The sequence below is a fragment of the Nuphar pumila genome, chromosome 10, assembly GCF_984573655.1.
Source record: "Nuphar pumila chromosome 10, dmNupPumi1.hap1.1, whole genome shotgun sequence".
Taxonomy (NCBI): domain Eukaryota; kingdom Viridiplantae; phylum Streptophyta; class Magnoliopsida; order Nymphaeales; family Nymphaeaceae; genus Nuphar; species Nuphar pumila.
Window position 1 is genome coordinate 34,097,021 of NC_143258.1, and position 24,525 is coordinate 34,121,545.

The window sequence follows — 24,525 nt, forward strand, 5'->3', positions numbered from 1 at the left end:
TTCATATCATTTTGCTTTTATTTCAAAAATCCTACAATGGTGAAACACGAATGGCACGTGCATCATTCTAATAAAAGGTGATTAATCCTAAGCAAATGATTCACATTGATGGTCATAGTCAAAATGTGGATGATGCTTAGGATTTTATCTTTTATGGAATAACATTGGTCCACATTGGGTCCCCTTCAAAAATCATCATATTTTCTGAATTTTTTTCCTTTATCAGAGTTTGACTTGTAAATTAACTTAAAATATATATCAATGACCATAGTCAAGATATATTGAAAGTTAATTTCATTTAAAACTCTTTAAAGACACCAAAATGTGTTTTATCCTTTATCTGAATTTAAATACAGATTATTTTATAATACATTTGTGACCATAGTCATGAATGTACTGTATCTTTAATCTTATTTCAATTCTCCTAGAGAATGAAATATGCTTTTCAAAATTCAATTTTCAAAATTCTTTCAAAGCATTCATCATTTAGGATAGATTTGCATAAATTTTCATATTATTTCAAAAATTCAAGTGATTTTGAGATAAATCTTTAAATATTTTTCTCATTTCTCAAATCAATCTTCAATTTTTATCTGTAAATTCAAATTCATCTTTCTATTTCCAATTTTATCTTATTTTCAAAGTTCAGACTTCAAAATCCCAATTTCAAAGTTCAATTCAACTTTGAAATTTCAAATTCATTTCTAGATTCAAAATTCAATTTCCAATTCAAATCAAATTTCAAAAGTTCAATTAAACTTTGAAATTTCAAATTCATTTCTAGATTCAAAATTCAATTTCCAATTCAAAACAAATTTCAAAGTTCAATTTAACTTTGAAAATTCCAAATTCATTTTCAGGATTCAATTTCAAATTCAATTCAATATTCCAGATCAAATTTCAAAGTTCAAATTCGACTTTGAAATCCCAGATTCATCTCTTGATTTCAAAATTCATGTTTAAAATCAAGTTTATTCTCTATTTCAAATTACAAGATCTCAAAGTTCTATCTAAGTTTGAGTTTGATTCTCAAAATTCAAATTCACCTTTTCAAAGTCCTAAGGATGATTCTGAATCCCCAAAATTGATTTCCTCTAAATTTCAAGGCAAATTTCAAAGTCAATTCAGGATTTCCAAATCCAATTCCACTTTGAAATTCCATCTGGATTTCTTAAATCCAATTTTATCTTCAAATCCCATTTGGATTTCTTAAATCCAATTCCAATCTTCTAATCCCATTTGGATTTCTGAAATCCAACTCTATTTTCAAATTCCATTTTAAATCCAGTTCCATCTTGAATTCCAGATTTCAAATCTAATTCCATCTTGAATTCCAGATTTCAAATCCAATTCCATCTTGAACTCCAGATTTATAAATCCAATTCCATTTTTTCAACTTGATTCCAATTCCAGAATTAATTTCATTTTCAAAACCCATTTCGATTCTCAAATTCCATCTAGATTTCTCAAATTCAAATCCCATTTTCAAAATTCCATCTTGATGTTCAAATCCATTTCCCAACTCTAGATCAAAACTTCCTTCTCAAAATCGATTTTTGAGAATCAAATTCAAATTCAAAGTTCATTTTAACTTTGAAACTTCACTTTGACTTCAAAATTCTATCTCAGTTCCAAAATCTCCTTTTCTCTTCATTTCTTTAAATTCAAGATCTATTTTCAAATCTTTGATTATTCCAAGACTTAGAAACTTCAAGTCTCTTCTTCCAGATCTATTTCAAAGTTTTAAGTTAGATTCAAAATCTAACTTTTCCCAAATCAATTTGTAAAAACCATTTCTTTAAAGTATTTTCAAATTTATTTCAAAATCACTTGGATAATCCGAAAAGTTCTAAAAAAATATTCTTCTTAAAAGTATATATCTCTGCATTTGCATTGCACAAGCATGATTCTTTATGCGTTCTTAGACTTAGAATAAATTCTTAGACTTAGAATAAATTCTTAGACAATATTTAGGCAAAGCAAAAGGCATAAGTTTGATCCTTGGTTCGATTACCCCTGGTAAAGGCGCCAGGAACGGTTGAACCTCGCATCGACGAGTGAATCCTGTCTCTCCATTTTCCCGTAAATTTTAAAAAACAAAGTCGAGTAATTTTCAAAATATTTTCAAAATTATGGTCAAGTGAAACCTTTGCAAAAGAGTTCCTCTCTCTTCTTTCTTTTTTCTCTCTTCTCTCTTCTCTCTTCTCTCTTCTTTTCTATTTTCTATTCCCCTTCAAAAGGGAAATAGAGGCTAGAAAGGAAAAAAGAAGAAAAAAAGAGGAAAAAAAGAAACAAGAGAAAATTTTTTGCAATGATCACACTCATTCTGATGAGGTATTTCATCTCCCGGTCAGGTTAATGGTCAAGCCTGAGCCTCGTTTCTACACGAGGTATCTCTTGTCCCATCTAGGTTAAGGGCAAAACATGAATCTCACTTCTTTGAAGTAAATATTTCCTCTTCATTCTCCATTTCATATCTACCATTCTCATCAGGGCTAATTTCTTCATACCAAGTCAGATCCTTCTAACTGGGGCATTTTTATACCCCAAATTTGGTGCATTTTTCTTTGCCACTAAGCTCGACCCTAAACCGGCTTAGTAGCAAAGAGGAGCATCTGTAAACACCCCAAATTTTTCTCATCCATTCTCGGATAACCCCCCCCCCCCCCCCGTGCAGATGCCAACACCGGTAGGTCAGTACAGGTGTCTAACCTCGAGTCTATCTTAAAAAATTATCATTTTATTCACTTTTATTAGAAAAATTACCATTTTACCCCTAGGTTATCCTAGACCCATGGTCAGTCAGAGTCAACCAAGCTCATCTGTAAGCTCGAAACAATTAGAATGACAATCATTTCTAGCTCACCTGAGCTCACAGTGAGCAGTTCATGTTCATTTCTGACCATTGCTGCCAAAATGTTATCATTTCTTCAGAAATAAGCTCATTCCTCACTCAAATCCAAGCCAATTGTCTCTGAATCAGTCATTCACTGTCAATCATAGTCCCCTGAGTCTAGCTTGAGCTCACCAGGAGTTCAAGTGCTCCAGTTTTAGTTCAAAACCACTTCCAAGTGTCTAGGAGCCCATTTTAGCCCATTTCTGCTCATTTTAGCTAAATTCAGTCAGTTGAGCTAGTGTTTGAGCTTCAATTTTAGTTCGTCTCAGTATTACTGATCTTTGTTCCAGCTCAAACCCAGCTCATGTTCGTAATTCACTTCACTCGAGTGACCATTTCTCTAAAAATTGTAATATTTCTTGATAATTCAATCGGGGAGTTTAGTTGAATCAGTGTCTCGTCAGTCTATTTGAGTTCTGAAACCCTAGAACCCAGCTTGATCCAGTTTATTTCAATTCAATCCAGCTCAAACCCAAATTTTCAGTGTCACTCTGAGTCCGGCAGAGACAAAAATCATTTCTTGAACCATTTTGCCCATTTTTATCAATTTTGTCACTTTTTGAACTGGTACAACTGTCAATCGGGGTCCAATATCCAAATTTCTTCATACAGGGTTAGCATTTCGCATGGCATTTCGCATGACATTTCATATCATTTCTCATCATTTCTCATCATTTTCCATCATTTCATAACATTTCATTTCATTTTTGAGATCCAAAACTCCAGTTTTGAAAATTTCAATCCAGATTTGAGTTTTAAAGTCTTCAAAAATCAATTTCAAATCCTGGGTTTCCAAAATTGACATTTTTACCCTCAAGATTCTAAATTTGGAAACATTTTCTCGAGAAAACAATCTGGATTCTTTTCGAACTTGGTTTTTCAAATTTTAAACTGGATTTGCTTTGCAACGGAGTATGAAACTTCAAATTCTGAGTTTATTTCAAAACTATCAAAAATAGCCCATTTCATCCAAAATTTTCTAAAAGACCATTCTACCCCTCTGACCTTCAAAAATGAATTTTTCAAATCTCATGTAGGCCCATGCCAATGTGGTGTCACCCTTTGAATTTTCTGAAAAAACAAAAAAATCTTTTCTTTGTCCTTTTTATTTGTTTTTATTTCTTTTATTTTTTTTACTATTTTTACCTAGAAGAGGTGGGACCCACAAGAGGAGTCGACCCCTTCTCCTCTTCCCTCCATTTCCTTTCCTTTTTCCCCTCCTCTTCTTCTTTTCTTCTTCTTTCTTCTTTTCTTTCTTTCCCTTTTTCCTTTTTTTTTCTTTTCTTTCTTTTTCTTTTTCTTCCTTCTCTTTCTTTCTTCCTTCTCTTTCCTCCCTCTCCTTCTCATTCACGTACAACCCTCTCCCTTTTTTTTCTTTTTCTTTTTCTTCTTCTCTTTCCTTCTTCTTCCCTCTTCATTTCCTTCCTTTTCTTTTTCCCTTCTTCTTTCCGTTTTCCTTTCCCCCGTTCCTTCCTTTCCCTCCTTGGTCCAGCACACACCTTATTGCTCCCACTCTTTCCAAACTCCTCATTGATCACACGGCTGCTGCTGGGACTCCCACTAATTCCCTTCTCTCTTTCTCCCATATGGCTCCTTCTCATTTTGACGCCTAAGAGATTTTCAGATCTCTTTCACTCACCAACCTTCAGCACCCCCTTGGCTACACCCCTTCAACTGATTCACACACCTTCACCACCTTCAACCTTCAACTCCCTTTGGTGCTCCAGCTTCAGCCACGTCAAAGCAGTCTTCCAACTCCTTTGTTGCAGCAGCCACCTCCACTGGACCAGCAGCATAAGCAGCCTCCTTGGTAGCAGCTGGTGCTGCCTCAACCTCCAGCCACCGGCCCAGTCCTCCACAGCAACAAGGCCCTTGGTGATCATCCATCTACCAGCTGCAACCACTAATACCTCCAGCTCCATTAAGGCAACGACATGAGGGTAATCTCCGAACACATCTCCAAGACCACCTCCAGTCGGCCCCTTGGAGGCAACTACCACCATTGTCGTCACCTTCAACCCTTCTTTGTTGCAGCAGGAGCAACTTTAACTCCTTCAACCGGTTTTAACAAATTTCCCCAAGGTAAATCCCTTTGTACATGCTATCTTTTTTTTATTATCTTATGAATTTGGTGTAAATCCAGATTCATGTGGCTGGAGAACCTTAGTAGAATGTTCATAATATTAATTTTTATTTTATAAAAATGATAAATGCTGTAAAGACAAAAGATCCATCTAAAAAAAATGGATTGGATCTTCCCTTTTCGCAGCAAAGCAAAAATGGTTCACGTCTCCCCTAGTTTTTTTTTCTTATGTTTTATTACCATCATCATATAGATTCCATGTTTTCTCTTTTACTTAGATTTATTTTTTAGTTTTATAGTTATATTATTCATTTAGTTTAATGTTATTAATATCTAATGTTTAGTTCATAGGTTCTTCACTTATGTGCATAATACCATTGTTATCTCATGTGTGAATTTTAATTCATAAATCTCAAAATTTTTAGGTTAATTATGTTTGCTTGTTATTGATCCCCTACCAAAAACCTAGATCCATTTGAGATTTAAACCATAGCAAACAAATCCAACTCCAGACTGGTTTTTCAACCAGACCGGGTTTTCAACCCTCTGGAAATCCCAGATCTCCCTTTAGCAGGGTTGTCGGTCTGAAATCTCCCCCATAGGAGATCCAAATCCTTCTCTAAAAAATGCAGTAGATCTATGGAGGCATTTACTATGTTCATGTAATTTTCTAGATTTTTCTAAAAGGATTTAGCCCTCGTCAAAATTTGGGTTTTGTAGAACCCTGTGAAAAGTCTACTACAGACTTGTCAGACCCTAGATCGACCCTAATCCTCTGTGGTACTCCAATACGTAGGTCCAATGCCAAAACCATCAAAAGAAAAGTTGTTTCTCATGAACTCCTCTATCATTTCCTAGAATTTCAGGATTTTTATGGTTCGGATTCCTACTTTTCCCGATTTTACAAGTTCACTGGTTAAATCCCTATTAATTCAATTTTATCAGAATTAGAGGTCTGATAATCCTCTGTGTCCTTCGAATCCATAGGTCCAATACCGAAACTGTCAAAATAAGATTTGTTCTTATGTGTATCAGGGACATCCCTCTAAAATGTCAGCCATTTTGGCCTCTGTTTACTATTTTTCCCCGAATGTTTGTGAAAACCTATCAGTCTGCCCTAAATTCCAGAGTCACCGGATTTTGACCAAACTTGTCGGAGCTGTCAATCTCCTATCATAGGCCGAATCCCAAATCTGTAAAAGAAAAAAATCTTTGCCTAACTGTCCTTTGTCACCCTATAAAATTTGGTAGATTTTCATGGTAGGTTAGGACCCTAAACTCTGCTGTCATTAGGTTAGGTCTAGATTTTTAGGCAAAATTCATGTTTTATTAGGATTTTAATTAATTTCCATATTGAAAAATACCAAAAAAATAGATTTTTGGATTCTATTCTATTTTTAGACTTAGACTAGGTGTCCATGCCAAATTTGAGCCAATTCCAAGCTCATTTGCTATTTGTGTTAGTTAATTTTTAAAATCAAAGGCGAAATTTGGCAATTTTATGATATTTTTACATTTTAGGGTTTTAATATGCATATCATCATCTCATATCATGTTATATTTGATTTCCATGTTATTTGCATGCATTTGAATTTCAAAATCCCCATTTTACAAAATTTATTTCAGAAAATCCTGATTTCAAGGCCATAGTCTTGCTATCAAGGGCATTTCGGTCATTTTGACCTCAATTTTGAATTTTCAAACTTCAATTTTCGTATTTTAAATCATATCATATCATCTTGTGTTTGATTTATTTTTATTTGGAAAGCTCTTATTTTACAAAATATCTTTCTGAAAACCCTGATTTCGAGGCCATATTCTTGTTATCAGGGGTATTTTGGTCATTTTGACCCCATTTTGAATTTTCAAACTTTATTTTCGTATTTTTCATTAATTTTCATCATCCATTTCTTATGTTTATATCAGGGAGGTATGAATCAGGGTTTATATATGGATAATATCTGATATATTCTCAATATTTTCGGATAAATCCAGATAAACCTAAATTTCTGTGCTAACATGTTTTCTAGTTTTACAGAAATATCCAGGTGAAAGAATTTTATTTCTTTTCTTTTCTTTTTATTCAATTCAATGTAAATATCAAGTTGTAAATTTGGAATAAGAATTACATTTTCTGCTTAGAATAGGATGCATTGCATATAGTTTGCTTTCGTAAAATTCAATATTTGATGTATGATTCATGCATATTTTTCCAAATTCACTGTGGTTGACACGAATGGCACGTGCATAAGCTCTTAGGGAGTTGACAAACTTGGTGAAATTTGTATTTATGGTCATAATCAGAATACGAATGAAACTAAGATTTATGATCTTTGTATTAGTCACATTCAACCTACACTCTTAGGCTAACTTAAAAAATGCACTGCATTTCTCAAAAACTCAAAATGATTTTCCCAATTTCTCAGAAAATATCTTTCAAAACCATATTCATTCATTCATTCATTTCATTCAAATTTGCATCATCTTCTAACTCAATTTTCAATTCATTTCAGAGAAATCGATTTTCTCATAATTTTCTAAGTCTTTCTCAGGAATTGATTTTCTTAAAACTCTGAGTTGTCAAATGATATTTCAAGTGTTTCCCAAGTTCAAATCCTGATTTTCCAATGTTTTAACATTCTCAATTTCAAGGTTCAAAGTTCATAAATTGATTTTCTCAAAATCTTTGAATTATTTCTGAAACTGATTTTCTCAGAATTCTCAAATCCACCTTAGAAATTGATTTTCTCGGAAAAGCAATTCAAATCTAAAAAAATCGATTTTCTCAAAGTTCCAATTTACCTAAGAATTCCCTTCAAAAGTTATTTTCCCATGCAATTCCTGATTTCTAATGAAATTCATGACTTTCCCAGGAATTCCTTTTCTAAACACATTTTAATTTTCCAAGTAAACATAATATTTCTCAAACTTGCATTCGTTCCAAAATTCTATAGCACATGCCTGATTTTCTGTACATTTTAGGAAAATAAAGCATAATTTAGAAAGTTGAACTTAATCAAAGCACACGTTTGACCCTTGGTTCGGTTACCTCTGGTAAAGGCGCCAAGAACGATCGAACCTCATACTGACAGGCGGATCCCATTCCATGAAATTTTCCCACAAATTTTCAAAACGGAGGTGAGTAATTTTCAAAACCAATTTTCAAAACTTTGGTCGAGTTTGACTCGCGGAATCGTTTCTCTCTCTTGCAGAGGGAGGGAAAAATTTTGTGATGATAACAAGGGACCTTCAAGATTGTATTTTCTTTTATTTATTTTTTATTTTAATTCAATTAGTGATGTAAATTAATTATAAATTTAGAATAAGAATTTACTTTTCCTGCTTAGATTAGGGTTTGCATTGCATATAGTTTATTGCTTTATATAAATGTTAATTATGTGACGAATGATTCATACATATTCGAACTCACAATGGTCTACAAGAAGAGCTCATGCACTAGCTTCTTGGGAGTTGATAAACTGGATTGAGTTCGTATTTATGGCCATAGTCAGAATACGAACAAAATCCAGATTTATCATCTTCTTTTAAGCCACAGTCGGCCTACACTCTTAGGCTATCTTAAAAAACCATTGCATATTTCAAAGTTTTTACAAATATTTTCTCTTTTAGAATCAAATGAGATATTATTTAATCCATATCTGTGGCCATAGTCAGGGATATGAGGCAGATTTATTTCATTGAAATTCTATAAGGCACATAAACTTCATTTTTTAAATAATTTTCTCAAAATTCTTCAGAAAAATATTTTCTCAAGTAGCATTCATGCATCATTTAGGTTAGAGTGCATCATGAAAATAAAAGTTTCACAGGGTTACACACCCCTTCTTTTGATTTATTTCTCAACTTCATTTCAGAAAAATCGATTTTTCTTAAATTTGCCCTGATTTTCCTTAAAATCGATTTTCTCAAAAACCCATGGTTTTTCAAGGAATTTCCAAATGCTTTTCTAAGTTCAATTCACGATTTTCCAAGTATCAATACTTCTCAATTTCCAAGTTCAGATTCAGAGAAATCAACCTTCTCAAAGCTATTAGATTTTCTCAGAAATCGATTTTCTCAAAACATCAGGATTTCTTCATAAATCAGTTTCCTTTTCTTCAGAAATGTTCTCTAAACATGGTTCATGATTTTCAAGTGTACTATTTTCCAAGATTTTTTCAAGTATTTCAAATCTCTGAAGCATACATCATGTTTTCAATAAAAAAACTTCTAAGTCATAGCACATGCATGATTCTTTGTGCATTTAGGAAATAGAACATCGGTTTAGAGAATTGAGCATAGTAAAGCACACAATTGATCCTTGGTTCGATTACCCCTGGTTATGGCGCCAAGAACGGTTGAACCTCGTACCGAAAGGCGAGTCCCATTCCTCATAATTTTTTCACTTTTTAAAACGGAGGCGAGTTATTTCAAAACTTTTTCAAAGTTCAGTTTGACTTGCAAAAGTAAAATTTTGCAATGATAACATGAGCCGAAGAGAGGGAAAGGATTGAAGGAGTAGGCCATGATGCAAAGTCTCCTTTAAGTACCGCAAGATTCTTTTGACAGCCGTCCAATGAGCATTAGTCGGTTGATGCATATACTAGCATACTTTGTTGACTGCAAAGGAGATGTCTAGACAAATAAGAGAGAGATATTGCATATCACCAACAATGTTGCAATAGAGTGTAGGATTCTGAAAAAATTGTGTGTTGTCTTTGAAAAGCCTAGAGGATGAGCTCATATTGGATAAAAACGAGTTTGACATCAGCCATACGAGCCCGCTGAAGTAAAGTTAGAGTATATAGTCGTTGAGAGAGAGTCATGCCCGCAAACAATAAAACAACTCGATGTCAAGAAAATAACTCAGTCGCTCGAGATCCTTGATAGAGAAGGCCACACCAAAACGCGAAATAAGACAAGAGATTTTGGTCGAGGAGTTGCCTGTGATGACTATATCATTCACATAGACTAAAACATAAATAATAAGACGACTCTGCTCAAAAATAAAAAGTGAAGCATCTGATTTAGAGAGAATAAAATCATGAGAAACCAAGTAGAAACTGAGGTGTTGATACCAGGCCGACGGAACCTGCTTGAGACCATACATGGTCAAATTTACAAACATGAATAGTAATTTGGGGCTTCTTTCTTCAAAAATCCACCAGTAAGTTTCATTGTTTGTGTGGGACTACAACATGGTTAACGCACATCCAAATTAGTTGGCGTTTCCGTGTTACCAGGATTTTTGGATGTGCAGGAAACAATTACTTAATTTGTCAGAATTCAGGGTTTTGAATGATCTTGATCTTTTACATGAATGCAACCACACGCAAGTTGTCCCAAGATGTACTGCAAAAGTTCGAACACCAAATAAAGACATCCCATTTCAACAAGCAAATGAACTTTACTCAAATCATTGCATCGTTTGCTAATTTAAAACTGTAGCAGCTACATTCAAAGTATCCATTGTTCGAGCTTATTCATCGATCTCAAGTACTGTATCTTGGTAAAAATTAATTGACAGAAGATATACATGCTTTCATATGCCATAATCACCACCACAACAAACGACAAAACAACAAAAAAAAACGACTTGTTCCAATCTGCAAGGCGGTGGTTTGGGTAAGAGTATCTGAATAGTTTCCGTGCCAAATGTATTTCCTAAAAGGTTTGATTGAATAGGCAATATTTGTTTCCCAAGGAGGGCACAGTTTACCTTGGAAAAATTTCAGTATTGGTAACCATATTGGCAGAAATATTGCTGCCACTTGTTGACGGTTGGTTGGACTTGGTCATAGCTCGAGTAGAGAATGTGGGCTCTGTGGGTACCTGGAGTGGCAAAGACTCGCTTCCAAGCATGTGAATGACGAATGGCATCGTTGGTCTTTGTGCAGCATCATCTTGAAGGCATAGCAAACCGATGTGGATGCATTTTAGCACTTCACCTGTCAGAGCAGAGTCCCCAAGCATTGGATCCATAAAGTCCATACCTTCCCCTCGACACCACAAACTCCACGCCTGTTGGTCAATTTCATTTTAAGATAAACAGAGATTCTTGTTTAGTGTATAAAGTTCAGCACGCAGCGACCAAGATGCAAGTTGAAGCTGAGGTAATTTGATTTAAAAATAGAACTGGAACCACGACAAAATTAAGTATCCAAGTTGAAGGGGTGTGTGCGTGTGTGTATGTGTTATGTTTAATTATGTGCATTCAAAAGTTTTGATCCAGTACAATGCAGCTTGAAGGACCATTTTAAGCCACATCAATAAAAAATTCAACAAAAATCAAAGTTAAAAATTGAAACACATGTAATTAATGGCACCTTGTGAAATAAGAGATGCAAGTAACTGTAACATAAAAAGGAATATTATAAATACAAGAATAAAGATAGATACATGATGTTGAAGGCACCCATCAAAGGTTGAATAAGTGTCATGGCATGTTCACTGTCGTGTTGTGTCAACAAAAAAAGCACATTCTGAGTGAAATGCCCGTGTGATGAGAAATATGTTAAGTATTAATTTCATGATTTCCTCAAGAGCGTATTTGATTCTTGGGACAAGCCCAACTGTGGGACAAAGGGACCCGACGCCAGACTTGTCCTGCATTTGAAAAGAGGGGACAAAGTTCTGCAAAATCATATGATGGACATTTGAGAGGTGTGCATGGCCTGAAGGAACAAGATGAATTTTCAATGTATGTTCAGGTTTTGCCTCATGCCGCATGAATCATCACTGCTGTTTATGATGGATGTTTTGAGAAAATCTACTTAGCATACTTAGGGGAAGCTGATACAAGTCTATCCTAATCCAAAATCTGCTTAATATATATCTACGATTCATGCTTAACAATGTTCATTGAAATCTTAACATGGTGTAAAGAGTGTATATCCGGGTTGCGAAGGGGGGCCCTCAATCTAGGCAAGGCTTTTCTCTGGGATGGATCCTATTTGTCCATCTTTCGGGGGGTTTGGGAAGCGGAACTCCTACTTATGTAGTGCTAAGACAAACTTTGTGGCATTTACCTGAACAATGTTGCCTGAGTGTAACCAACGTACGACCAATAGTTCACTATGAGGATCATAACCTTGAATGGAAATGACCCCATTGCATTAGATAGCCCATCCTGGTGAGAGACTAGGTGCATGTTTGCTTTGGTCACAGGTGAGAAAGTAAAAGCTTGAAAAAGTGTAAGTTGTGATTGTTGGTCACAAGACTAACTTTCACAAGAAACAAGAAAGAACAATCACAGCGGACAATCATTGTACCTTTTCATGTTTCACCAACCCTAAGAAAGTATTATGATTGTCATATGGATCCAAGACTCACAAGGGATTGCAAACAAGCCCTAGGTCAGTAGTATGGTGCTTTTGCCTAAAATGCTGACTCAAGATAGGTATGTCAACCTTGACAAAGAGAATTTTGTTCCCAGACTCAGTAATAAGCTTCAGTCTACATAATAACACAGCCCTGTGCTTGCTTCACACAATAGCATGTAAAAAGGCTTCAAAACATTATACAATGCTTTTGATTTTATACATCATCTTCTCCCTTAGGTGTGAAAAGCCATCAGTTGACTTTTAGTATAAAAATCACCCAAACAAAGCAGAGAGAGAGAGAGAGTCCTTGGTAGTGGTAAACTTACATGTCTAACAAGGCTGTGAGATTGTTCGGACAGATGAAATCCCCTGTTCAATTGGCCACTAACAATCTCCAATAGTAGAACACCAAAGCTATAGACGTCAGATTTTATAGAGAATAGCCCGTCCATAGCATACTCTGGTGCCATGTATCCACTACAAGAAAAAGGTGCAACGCCATTGGTTGATTTTCTTAGCAATTATGCCATGCAATAAATGTTATTGGATTTAGAGAAATTGTTATATAATTGTAGGTTAAAGCAAATTGTGAAAAGGCATAAATATATTGTTTGACATTTAGCACGCCTGATAATGGCATCTTAATCCAAAACTTGTAATGAAGGGATAAATTGCACAAAGTAATTAATCTTATACTTACTATGTTCCCACAATAACGTTGGTATTTGCCTGACCCTGATTTTCATTAAAAATCCTTGCCATTCCAAAGTCAGATATTTTGGGATTCAACTGCTCATCCAACAAGACGTTCCCTGCTTTGAGATCCCTATGGATGATGTTGAGTCGAGAATCTTGATGGAGATAAAGCATGCCCCTGGCAATCCCCATGATGATATTGAACCGCTTCCCCCAATCCAGCAGCGTACGCTTCTTTAGATCTAAACATCATTTCAATAAAATTGTTTAATGACCTGTGTGTGTGTGTGTGTGTGTATGAGCATGAGAGCAAGAGATACAACCATAAAGAAAGAAATTAAGGCTTTTGTTTGGCATATATTCATATATGAGCAGCTTCTCTCCCCTATCCATGCAGCAACCCAGGAGCCTGACTAAGTTTTTGTGTTGAAGCTTTGCAATCAAGTTGACTTCATTCTTAAACTCTTTTAATCCTTGCCCAGATCTTTGTGAAAGCCTTTTCACTGCAATCTCTTGTCCATTAGGAAGCCTTCCCTGATTGAAGTACCGCCTCATTATATACCGCCCCATGAGTTAAATTGGAAAAAGCCTTCCTCAAAAAAAGGAAAAAAAAAGAAAATGAAAAAATCATGGGTAATGCATTTATGTACCTTGTAAACAGGTCCATATCCACCTTGTCCCAGCTTATTCTCCTCACTGAATTTGTTTGTTGCATCTTGGATGGTCCCTAGGCTGATTTGTGGTAGCTCCTGGCTTTTCTCCTGCTTACTGGGGCTACCGATATCAAGTAGGGAGATCTCATTGTTATATCTTCTCTTCTCTGTCATATAAATAAGATTATAGATAGGGACACTTACTTTTTAGTAAGAGAATAAAATTGACATTAAGAACTAAAGCAAGATAGAACAAGTTAAAGTAAGCTACAAATATACAAATAACATTGAATACCTATATGTCTTTGCCTCTTGAGGAACACAAATATGGCACAAGCTATAGAGAGAAGTCCACACGTTGCGGAGGTGATGATAATAACAATTGTTACGGAACTCAACTTATGCCCTGCATTGACAGTTAACCGTCATCATATTGTCAAATGAAGTTCTTTTTTAAAAAAGAGAGAACAATTAATGTTCTTGTGAGTGTTAGGTAAAGGCATTACTAATATTTATGATAGTCAGAATGAGCAACTTTAGATTATAAAATAATAGATACAGGTCACAAAATTGGTGCAATAAGAATATGAAATTATATATATCAATTGAGGTCCTAATTGTAGTCACTTGGGTTTCAATCACACATTTTTTTAATTTATAACACGAAGAAATCGCACCCAACACAAAGACCCAGTCACGTTGTCTAGCCTGCCATACCTATAGTCATTGTGTTAGCTGCATAAAACTCCAAGGCTAGGACCCTGCTTTCAGGGCTTATGCTATGCATTGACTTGCACAAAGAGGTAACGCCCATGAAAATTAAACCTTGATGGCCCGTCTAGCAGCAAAGGCCCCACCCGACTATCCCAACCCCCCTTGGGGCATTTTGATCACACTTGATCAGTCAGTTTAAGATTTTGTCTCTCTCCCTATAAGAGCTCGGTTTCAAGTGTGCTAAACAGATGCCACGCAAAAGTCAAATGGAGCACATAATGCTCTAAAGGTTTTAAACTTGTATACCAAAAAGTGTATGCCTCTAAGGACACTTGATAGAGTTTGCAGCTGAAGACCGGTGGTTTATTTCTTCTTTTTGTTATGACAATAAAACCGGGTGATTTAGGCCCATTATAATGGAATAAAATGATTACGGCTTGAATTTTAGAAGATAGTGAAGATCTCGTGCCTAGAATCCAGATCCTTCAAAGGTTAATGGGGTCAACCAACATAGTGTGTCTCAGGATAAAGACGTGACAACTGACATGGCTTGCCTAATGATTGACAAGTCAAAGATCTAGAGTCTCAGTAAAAAGCAGAAGTGGAACACTTGTCAAGACCCCAAGACATGATAATTAAGAGCAGGGTCTACCTAGGGGGCGTGTGATGCTAAAGAATCATAGAGGACATCTCCTAGTTCTACAAAATTAATTAGAGTTAATTAATTATAAGATGGTCTTTTAGTTGCTGGGTTCTTTTGAGTAGTCATTTGGCAAGAAGTACTAATGTAGTTTTTTTTATGTAAGTAGGACTTAACCCAAGCTCCATCTATATAAGGAGATTTCGTAAAATCATATGAATAATTGATTAATGCATTGAGTTTTCTCATAAAGCCCTGTAGTCCTCTTCTTCTTTTTTCCTTCTGTCTCTTTGGCATCCCAATCCTTAGACGCCCTATTTTCTCTCTCCTCGCTCTTAGATATCCCTACTTCTCTAACGTCTTCTTCTCAACTATCCCTCTGATCTCATTTGGCACCACATGTGAGGTGGTGGATTCGGCCTATACAAAAGGTTCAAGCCCTTCACTAGTTTCTTTCAGAAATTCAAGAAGGCTATATTATCCGAAAAAGCTATTTCAAGCCTCAACAACTATGGTTCTGCTATACCTCCCTCTTCGAAGCCTAACTCAAGCATTTAGTCCACTAACCCTCTGATATTAGTTTTTTAGACATATAACTTAACCCTAGATTGCATTAGTTTGTTTCTTATAGCCCTAGAACCAAAACCGCATCTACCTGATTAACCTGAAAGGCCTTGATTTTATTGTTAGATCTTTCCAGCCTTCTAATGACCTATTTTACAATTTCCTAACCTATAGCTGTCTATTCTAACCCTAACACATCCCTAGGTGACCAACAAACCTTTGATCTAGTCTATCCTAACTCTATCACTCGCTTCTGATTATCCTCTAGGGTCATTTTTAGCTTACCCATTTTTCTCGTTTCTATAGGGATTTTCCCAAAATCACCCAAAACCTTCACTATGATTGCCCTTAGACCACTGCTCCATTATGTCCAATAGGAACTGCACCTCAAACAAATTCATCCCAGCCTCAGGGCCAAGAACCTCTGGTTTGATCTCTCGTGTTGGGTTCAAACTAGAGTACCTATCTCTTGCTAGCCCAGGGCAAACTTTTGGTCCAAACTCCATACCGATCAAACCGGTCCTTGAGAAGCACCTAACAAAGTGGTATCCAAGCAAAGAACATACCAAAGAGTGATCTCAATCCCTCTGTGATGATAAAGTTGAAGAGATTCACTGACATGCCAAAAATGCCCAGGGATTGCGGAGTGAACCCAATTTGAGATGTGTTGATGAAGGCAAGAGAGTGCCAAAAAAATAACTGCTTGGAGCATATTGAGAGGGTCGTAGAAGCCCAAGGAGATCGGTTGAACTCTCTCCACAAATGAAAGCATGGCACTGATCAGGGTGCCGACTTCAACAGTGTCAAAAGGCACACCTGATTGAACTCATTCCTAGGAGCCACTGCATTAGTTTGCTTGAAGAATGGGTAAGAAATCTCACCTTGAAGTCTATACCTTTAAGGGTGAGAATGTGTTATAGTAGATCTTTAAACTCAAGCGCTTTTTTATCTGCAATAATATACTCCTAAAGGCATGTGTTGTCGAAGAAGTAGCCCCCCGTGAATGTGGCAACCTTTGATGGTATAAGTTGATTGCCATCATACATGGAAAGCTCATATGAGTTGATTTTGATGACAAAATCATAGAGAGATTCGATATCTACAATAGTTGCTATTGGAGGCTCCAATCCCTTCATGACAGTTCTACACAATTGAATACTTTGTTGACAAACTTGCCATAAGTGGTGATTCCTTTCTCAGCAAGGCTATCACCGATGTCACAATAATGCACCATGAATCGAGAGAATGTCCAATCAGACCAGACACCCCAGCCTGCTAAGAACACCATGATGAGCAACGTTAAACCCGCCCACCAATAAACTTGTTCAGAAATCAGTTAGTGACTTGACATTATCGAACGAAGAATCAGCTACTATTGAAGGCACAAAAATGGAATCACCTCACAACCTCTCCTATGATACTCTCATGAGCGTGACAACACCAAATTCTATGTAGATCTATCATAAGGTGCAAAGTCATCGGGTGGATACACTTGTTTCTAGAGGAGCAAAAAAAGTTCTATTCAGAAAAATGTTACTGGGGTCTTTACAAAGAGCACCTTGAATTAGATCATATGGTCAGGGATGAGACAAAACATAAAGGTAATGAAGTTTGCTTAGATGTGGTCATGAAGCCCTAAAGAAGGAGACTTATGTCAGATCCATATCAGGTTCCCACCTTGAAAGTCTGTGTGGAGTTCAAAGTCCATGTAATATTTGATCTAGGAGAAAATCCGCATTAAGTGTGCCACTTGATAGAAGAAGTACCTACTATCATCTTGGAACTTTTTCCTTGCAAATCATGAGCTAGAAAACAAGAAAATCCCGTTATAAGTGCTGCCAAGGACTCATATGAGGTTTGTCGTGCAGTCGATCAAAACCTTGTGTTTGATCTTAAAGGAGCAGCCAATCTATAAGATCCATAAATTTTATGATTTTTTAATCAATATAAAGAAATTTTTTATATAGTTCAATCTATATTAATTGAGAATTTTAGTCAATTATAGTGGCATAGTAATTTCTTGGCTAACTATAATTAATTAGCATTTAATTGGTCAATATTAAGCATTCATTTACTAATTATAATTAAATTAGAGTTTAATTCCTAATTGACTAGAATTTAGATGAAACTATGCTTAATTAGCATTAAGTGGATTATTACATATGATTTATAAATTAAATTTGGAATTTAATGTAATGTATAATTTTTCAAGTATTTAAAAATAAAAAATATGGTTTTTTTCTTTTTGGAGTTGGATCCAAGTTGGGATTGATTGTACCCAACCAAATTTGGATCCAAATGTGGGGCCCACATAGAAGTCAACTTTTGTGTAGTGAACTAAGTAAAAAAAAATATAATAAATAATAAAAATAAAAGAATTTGAAAAAATAGAGTTCATTTTTTAAATACTAAGGAGCCTTACTTCTCAAGATTTGTCCATAAATGGATCACACAAAGCAAAATTTCAAAAAGTTGTTTTTTCCATTTTGTTGAAAGAAGAAAAGTCGCTCTTTGAAACTTAAAAAAGTAGGTGGGTTTGAACCATCTCCTCTCTCCATCTTCCTACATTCACTCTCCACCTTCCATCTTGGTCCAACCCTAATCTTGCTCTATGAAAACTCGATTTTAGAGTAGGGGGTCAAGCATCCCCCTCCCTATTTTAATATTTGGCTCTCTCTCGTTCTCCTATTCTCTCATATTCTCTCTCTCCTGGTCCATATTATTTTTCTTTGATAACCATTAAAGCTTGGCATGTGTAGAGGCAATGACACCCCTTTCTCCTAAAGTGTAGGGTTCGGTGCCATTGGAACTCCACTCTATATGGACTAAAAAGAGATTTCTTATATCTTAGCATTATGCTTGTGTTCATCTTCAAGGTAGGGTCTAAACACTTCTCATATGGATTTTATAAGGTATAATGTTTATTTTATATATAAGAATGGGGTTTCAAAATGTGCATCCATGTATAATTTTTTATAATGCATATATGTATGATTTGTACTTATGTTAATAGTTGAAATGCATATTTTGCTTTGGTATTTTAGTTTCTCAGTCTTGAATTATGAACGTCTCATGATGAAGTTATTTTACCTATTTATATTTCTTATTTAAAATTAAAATTTTTATGGTAAAATCATGCATATGTCTACAACTTCCAATAAACAAATCAGATTTTTTTGAGTTTTGTAACCTTATTTTCAAAAATCAAAGTTGGAACCTATTTTTCTACACTATCAGGTCGACTGCAGAATCAGGACCAACTTGTCTGAGTCATATCTCCCTAACGGAAAATGATTTTCCAAATTGATAAAAAAAAATTTCTTTATTTATTTGTCGAGTATTTTTTCACCAAAATTTATGATTTTTGGAGTCGATTTGATACCCTATTTTCATAAAAAATCATTATTGCTACAAAATCTAGATTCTGTAATAAGCCTATTTTCTAAAACAGAAACCCTAACTTCCCGAAGTCACTCAGCCCTAACCAAAATTGATTTTTGAAATCTATAAATTGGAGTATCTTTTTTTATTTTTCAAGCATCTTATCCCAAAAATTTGGAAAAGATTGAATCTTTTTACCTCCCGAAACACCCAAAATACAGAAACCTGTTCTTAATCCCTATTTCCCGTTTCAAAATTTTTTAACTCAAATGATTTGATCATAACTCAAGTTTTACAAATTATTTTTGAATTCTGTAAAAAGGATTTGTTTCTAAAACATGTACTGAGTCTTTGGACTCAATTTGGGCTTAAATTGAGTTCTTTTAGAAGTTCTTCTGGATGAAAAAACCCAACTAGTTTTTCTAACTGTTTTATTTTTGTAAAAAATAGTCTTATTTTTGCAAAATCTACCTTCAAAACCTAACTTCCTACTTTTCCTGAATAGTTTTCCTAAATTTTCAATTCTAGGATGCTCCTAAGGCTATTAGGAGTTTTCAAACTAAATTTGAGATTTTTTCCAAAGTCGTTTGGCATCTCATTCATTCAATTTTCCAAAATTAGTCTTTTCAAAACCTTAATTTTCACCAAAATAAGGGTAAAATTGCTATTTTTATTTTATATTTTTAAATTTGGGCATTATTTTCATATTTCAAAATTTCATTTATATTCTCAATCATGTCAACAAGCTTCTCAAACAATTTCACCAATTTTGGAATACCCAAATTGGAGATATTCTCAAAAAATTATTTCGAAAAACCTTGATTTCAAGGCTATAGTCTTGCTTTAAGGGGTATTTTGGTTATTTTCCTCTAATTTCAAAATTATAATTTCCAAAACAAGTTCATTTTCATATTTTATCAAATCATGCATCCATTTATAGCTTTCTTTATGATTTTTTATTTCATGGAAGCAAAGAAAGGGCTAATTTCTGAAAAATATCCTTCATTTTTTAGATATTGTCACATAAATCCAGAAAAACCTACATTTTTTCACTAACAAGTTTGCTAATTTTAAAGAAAAGATTGTATTTTCTTTTATTTATTCACTTATTTAATATAAGTTATAATTATAATATTAAAATAATAATATAAATTTTCTTCTTGATTAGCTTAGGATGCATTTACAAATAGTTTAATTTTGATATTAACTGCTATTGTTTGTCATTCATGAACATATTACAAATATTACAATGGTCAATATAAATGACACGTGCACCTTCTTTTAGGAACTTAATAAACTCATTTGAGGTTGTATTTGTTGTCATAGTCAAAATACGAAAGACATCCAGATTTATTATTCTCTCTTAAGTTACAGTCAGCCTACACTCTTAGGCTGTCTTAAAAAATCATTGCATATTTCAAAGTACTTCTAAATATTTTTTGAAAACCGACTTAATAGGAGTCAATGAGATATATTCAAAACATATTTGCTGTCATAGTCAGTTATATATGGAGAATCCGTCATGTTCGAGTTCTATAAGGTACATAAAACCCCTTTTTCTTTTATACAAAGATTAACTTCTGAAACAAAAGCAATTTCTCAATGATTTTTCAATTTTTTTTTTTAAATTTTTTTTTTACAAAAACCATATTCAATTATCATGTAGGTTAGTGTGCATCATAAGGCTACATGCCCAGTTTTCTAAGCCTTCTCTTCAAAATCAATTTCTCAAGACATTCAATTTTCAAAGAGTTTTCAATATTCAAAGCAGAGGCTCACGATTTTTCAAGTATTTCCCTTTTTGAAAATCAATTTTCTTTCTTCAAAGCGTTTTCCAAGTCTGACTTACGATTTTCAAAACATCTCTTTTTTTCAAGAAATTCTAAAATATTTCATGCATAGATCATGTTTTCTGTCAAAAATTTCTAAAGTTCATAGCACATGCCTGATTCTTTATGCATTTAAGAAATAAAATAATGTTTAGACAATTGAACAAAGGAAAGCATAACATTGATCCTTGGTTCGATTACCCCTGATTACAGCGTCAATAACGGTTGAACTTCGCACCGATAAGCGAATCCCATTTTACAAAAATTTTTCGTATTTTAAAACGGAGACAAGTTATTTTCAAAAAATTTTAAAAGGTCCCTTTGACTTGCAAAATAACAAAAATTTTGCAACTATAACAAGAGACAAGTCATTTTTGAGGCTCTGACCCTTGGATTTTGATTACCAAACAACCCTAATACCCTAAAGATTATAAGAGACCATACCACCCTCCACAAGCTTGTTCTTTTCGGAGAAGTCGTTGGTGACATCTCTTATGATGCCAAGTCAAAAATCAATGATTCCATGTCCTCAATTTCTTAATTAAGCTTGTTTATCCCTTTATAAGTTTGCTTCTTTGATTTCCTTCTTAACAAGAGTCCAAGAGTAAAAGAATCAATATAGAGACAACAATTATGGCGGCACTAGTTTTTTTCTTTGAACCCGAACCTGCATTGATTAGATGATTTAGACCAAGAAAATTTACAAGAACATGAAAAAAATGAAAAACATGCATTTGAAACCTACTTGACATAATATTTATATAAACTAGAGTCGGTCACTAATGAACCTATTCGTCAATCCGAATAGCATGTCATATTTCATGGAATTGGGTTTATTGCCATATTTGTAATAATTCTATACCTTTATCACCAAGTTTGATAATGGTAAAAACTTGATATAAAAATTGAATCTTATCATATGAAAAGCATGTGATCGTACGGCTGAGAGAGATTTCACCACCATTGCTCCACTGATTTTGGTGGATAACTTTTAGTATGTATGGACATGAAAATTAGAGAAAAAACAAGAAAGTTTATGGACGAAAAACATTCTCCAACTTGAACCCAAGGTGGGAGGGCTCAGCTTTTCATATTTTATGTAAAATTTTCTTGTCTTTTTCTCACTTCCAAAGGTGCCAAAGGTGCCCACATAGCCATTCGGGTGTCTTTTGAGCTTTCAACTATATTTTATTAATGAAATATCAAAAGCCACACTCTATTAGGACACACGGTCTGGAAAAATACAGGAGTCATTTTTCTATTATACTTAACAATTTAGCCTCACTAAAGCTACTCATCTTTAAGATGGATAAGCACTTTTGTGGTCCTATGCACCCGATTCAGTTTAAATGATTCCCGAAGTCTCTCTCTCTTTTTTTAAAAAGGAAGCATTAAATGCTCTCTTCCGACATCACGTGGGCTGCCACTTCAATCATCCCCGAAGTCATCCTTATCGTTATACCCTCCGTGGAATCTCATTGATGCGAGTTGCTTTCATCAAACCATACCTTGTAAGTGTGATCTAGGTCATCCATTTTGTGAAGATCAACATTTGAATTGCTAAAATCCAACTTGTGTGGAGGAGTTTTGGTGATTCTAAAAAATTAAAAAAGTTTGGGATTTTAAAAATCATGTTTTTTTTTTTTAAATAACACTGCCGATTCTTATTAAATCGATCATGCTGATTCCATCTTGCGAGCAGATTTGATCAAAACAAGTGGCATCAATGAAATCCTAGAGGGCGTATGAACCGGGTTTCATTGCACCCCAATACCACCATTTTGTGCATCAGTCATCTTCGTAACTTCACACAAACACAAGAGAGAGAGAGAGAGAGAGAGAGAGAGAGAGAGAGAGAGAGAAACTCACTGGTTGCATTAGGAGCCGGCGGCGGAAGGGCATCGGATGTGGATGGGAGTGGCGCATCTGCTGTTGAACCTAAGAGGAATGGATATATTTCATACCTTAGACTGCAAGTAGCACTCACAATCACCGATCCTTGTCTCTGATTGCAGCAACCATGAATATAACCCATTGCCTGAACCAAGCAAGTGCTGCAGTTGGCCGCGGAGAGGTCCCTTGTGCACTGCACCATCCCATACAGGGTCTGAAAATCGGTGAGCTGTGTGCGGCCGCTCGCGTACATGGAAATCGAATGGGCCGCTGCAGAAGAAGAGAGATTCCTCAGGAGCTGCATCAACTTCTGGTTAAAGTAAGTGGGATCGGATACATTGTTGACGTTGCTCATGGAGAAGAAGTTGATGTCCACGGTGCCAAGAAAATTGTCACTAGAATAGCGCAATTCGCACTTCAATCGCCATATGATCGCTGATTTGCTGCCAGGACAGATGTCCTGGATCATGGTGGCGGCGATCGATGTGCAGTTCCAGCATTCTTTGCTGGAGACATCGCCGCGGCAGAGAACTAGGCCGTAGACCTTGTCGGGGTTTTTGCCGGCAGCGGTCCTGATGAGTGAGGCGTTGGAGGTGAGGGATCGGAGCAGAGTGTTCAGGTTCTGTTGGTAGGTGCTGTTGGCCGTATAGTTTGATTGTGTGGAGCATCTGACATGTAGATTGTCGATGTTGATGAGCTCAAGAGCCATGGTGCAGTGAATCCCGGCTGCTAGGAGGACAGCCAAGGCCAATTGCAGCACCATCATCCTGCAGGGATGCATATCTCTCTCTCTCTCTCTCTCGGGTGGCTTTTGTGGTATATGATTTAGTCATTTGCAGATATGTTCAAAAAAAGAAATGACTACTTTGACTAGTAAACAGTGCCAGATTTATGAAATCTGTCTCCGGGAACAAGTGGACTATTATTGATAAGGCGGAATGAAGAAGTGAAAATTGACAAAAGAATCGCCTCACTGTACACAACGACCGTGAAATGGTTTGTGTGCCTCACAAATTTAATAATAAGTGAAACATCAAATCTCAATCATACCGAACCCAATCTGGCCTACCCATCTCCTTCTCCAAACCTCTGTCTCCCCAAACTAGCCAACCCCCTTGTTCACTCTCACCCTTCTTCCTTCTTCCATTAAACTAACACCTCTCATTAATTTCCTACACCATCATGCATTATTGATTAAATGCAACACTTTACTATTTACTAGGTGTACTCTTTCTCTCTCAATTCTAGAATATATATGCCTATTTCTAGGTTGACTCTAACTCTTTCATTGGTAAGGGGTTGAATGATTCATATGGTAAAGTCACATTTTCATAAATCATAAGGAAGAGTGTACACTATAAGAAAAATGCTAATTAGCGAACAGATTTTTTTTGTCGCAAATTTGCGACGAATTAGCGAAAGAAAGCTATTTGTCGCTAAAATTTCACTTATTTGCAAAATTATCGACCGAAAACATTTCATCGGTAATCTGTCGCTAAATAGCGATGGATTAGCAATATAATGTATTCTGTCTCACGATCCATCACAACTTAGCGACGGACCAACGACAAAAAATTTTCATCGCTACCCCATCGTCAAGTAGCGATGGAGTAGCGATGAAATTTTTCTGTTGCTAATTCGTCGCTAATTTTCTCATAAATTCCTAATTTGAGTCTCTTTCTTTCTCTTTTTGTTGCTCGTCGCCCACCGCTCACCGCCTGTCGCCCGCCGACCTCCCCCTTCGGCTCAGGTAACCCCTGACTCCCCTCTCTCCTTCCTTTCTCGATGACCGTTTCATTTTTCGTCAGGGAGGGGCCGAGCCTCCCTATCTCCCTGTCTTACGGGATGCGAGGG

The 24,525-nt window shown here is 35.5% G+C and overlaps 1 protein-coding gene across 1 annotated transcript; it reads right to left on the bottom strand.

Annotated features, from left to right (window-relative positions):
* Positions 1-10,465: 10,465 nt before the first annotated feature.
* LOC149826633 (cysteine-rich receptor-like protein kinase 25) lies at positions 10,466-23,539 on the bottom strand. The gene is made up of 7 exons (XM_090018917.1): positions 22,648-23,539; positions 13,946-14,056; positions 13,648-13,817; positions 13,321-13,531; positions 13,002-13,239; positions 12,628-12,778; positions 10,466-11,000 (listed from the first exon to the last, which is right to left on the bottom strand). The coding sequence occupies exons 1-7, from the start codon at positions 23,450-23,452 to the stop codon at positions 10,695-10,697; spliced, it is 1,992 nt and encodes a 663-aa protein (XP_089875043.1). The 5' UTR covers positions 23,453-23,539; the 3' UTR covers positions 10,466-10,694.
* Between the last annotated feature and the right edge of the window lie 986 nt (positions 23,540-24,525).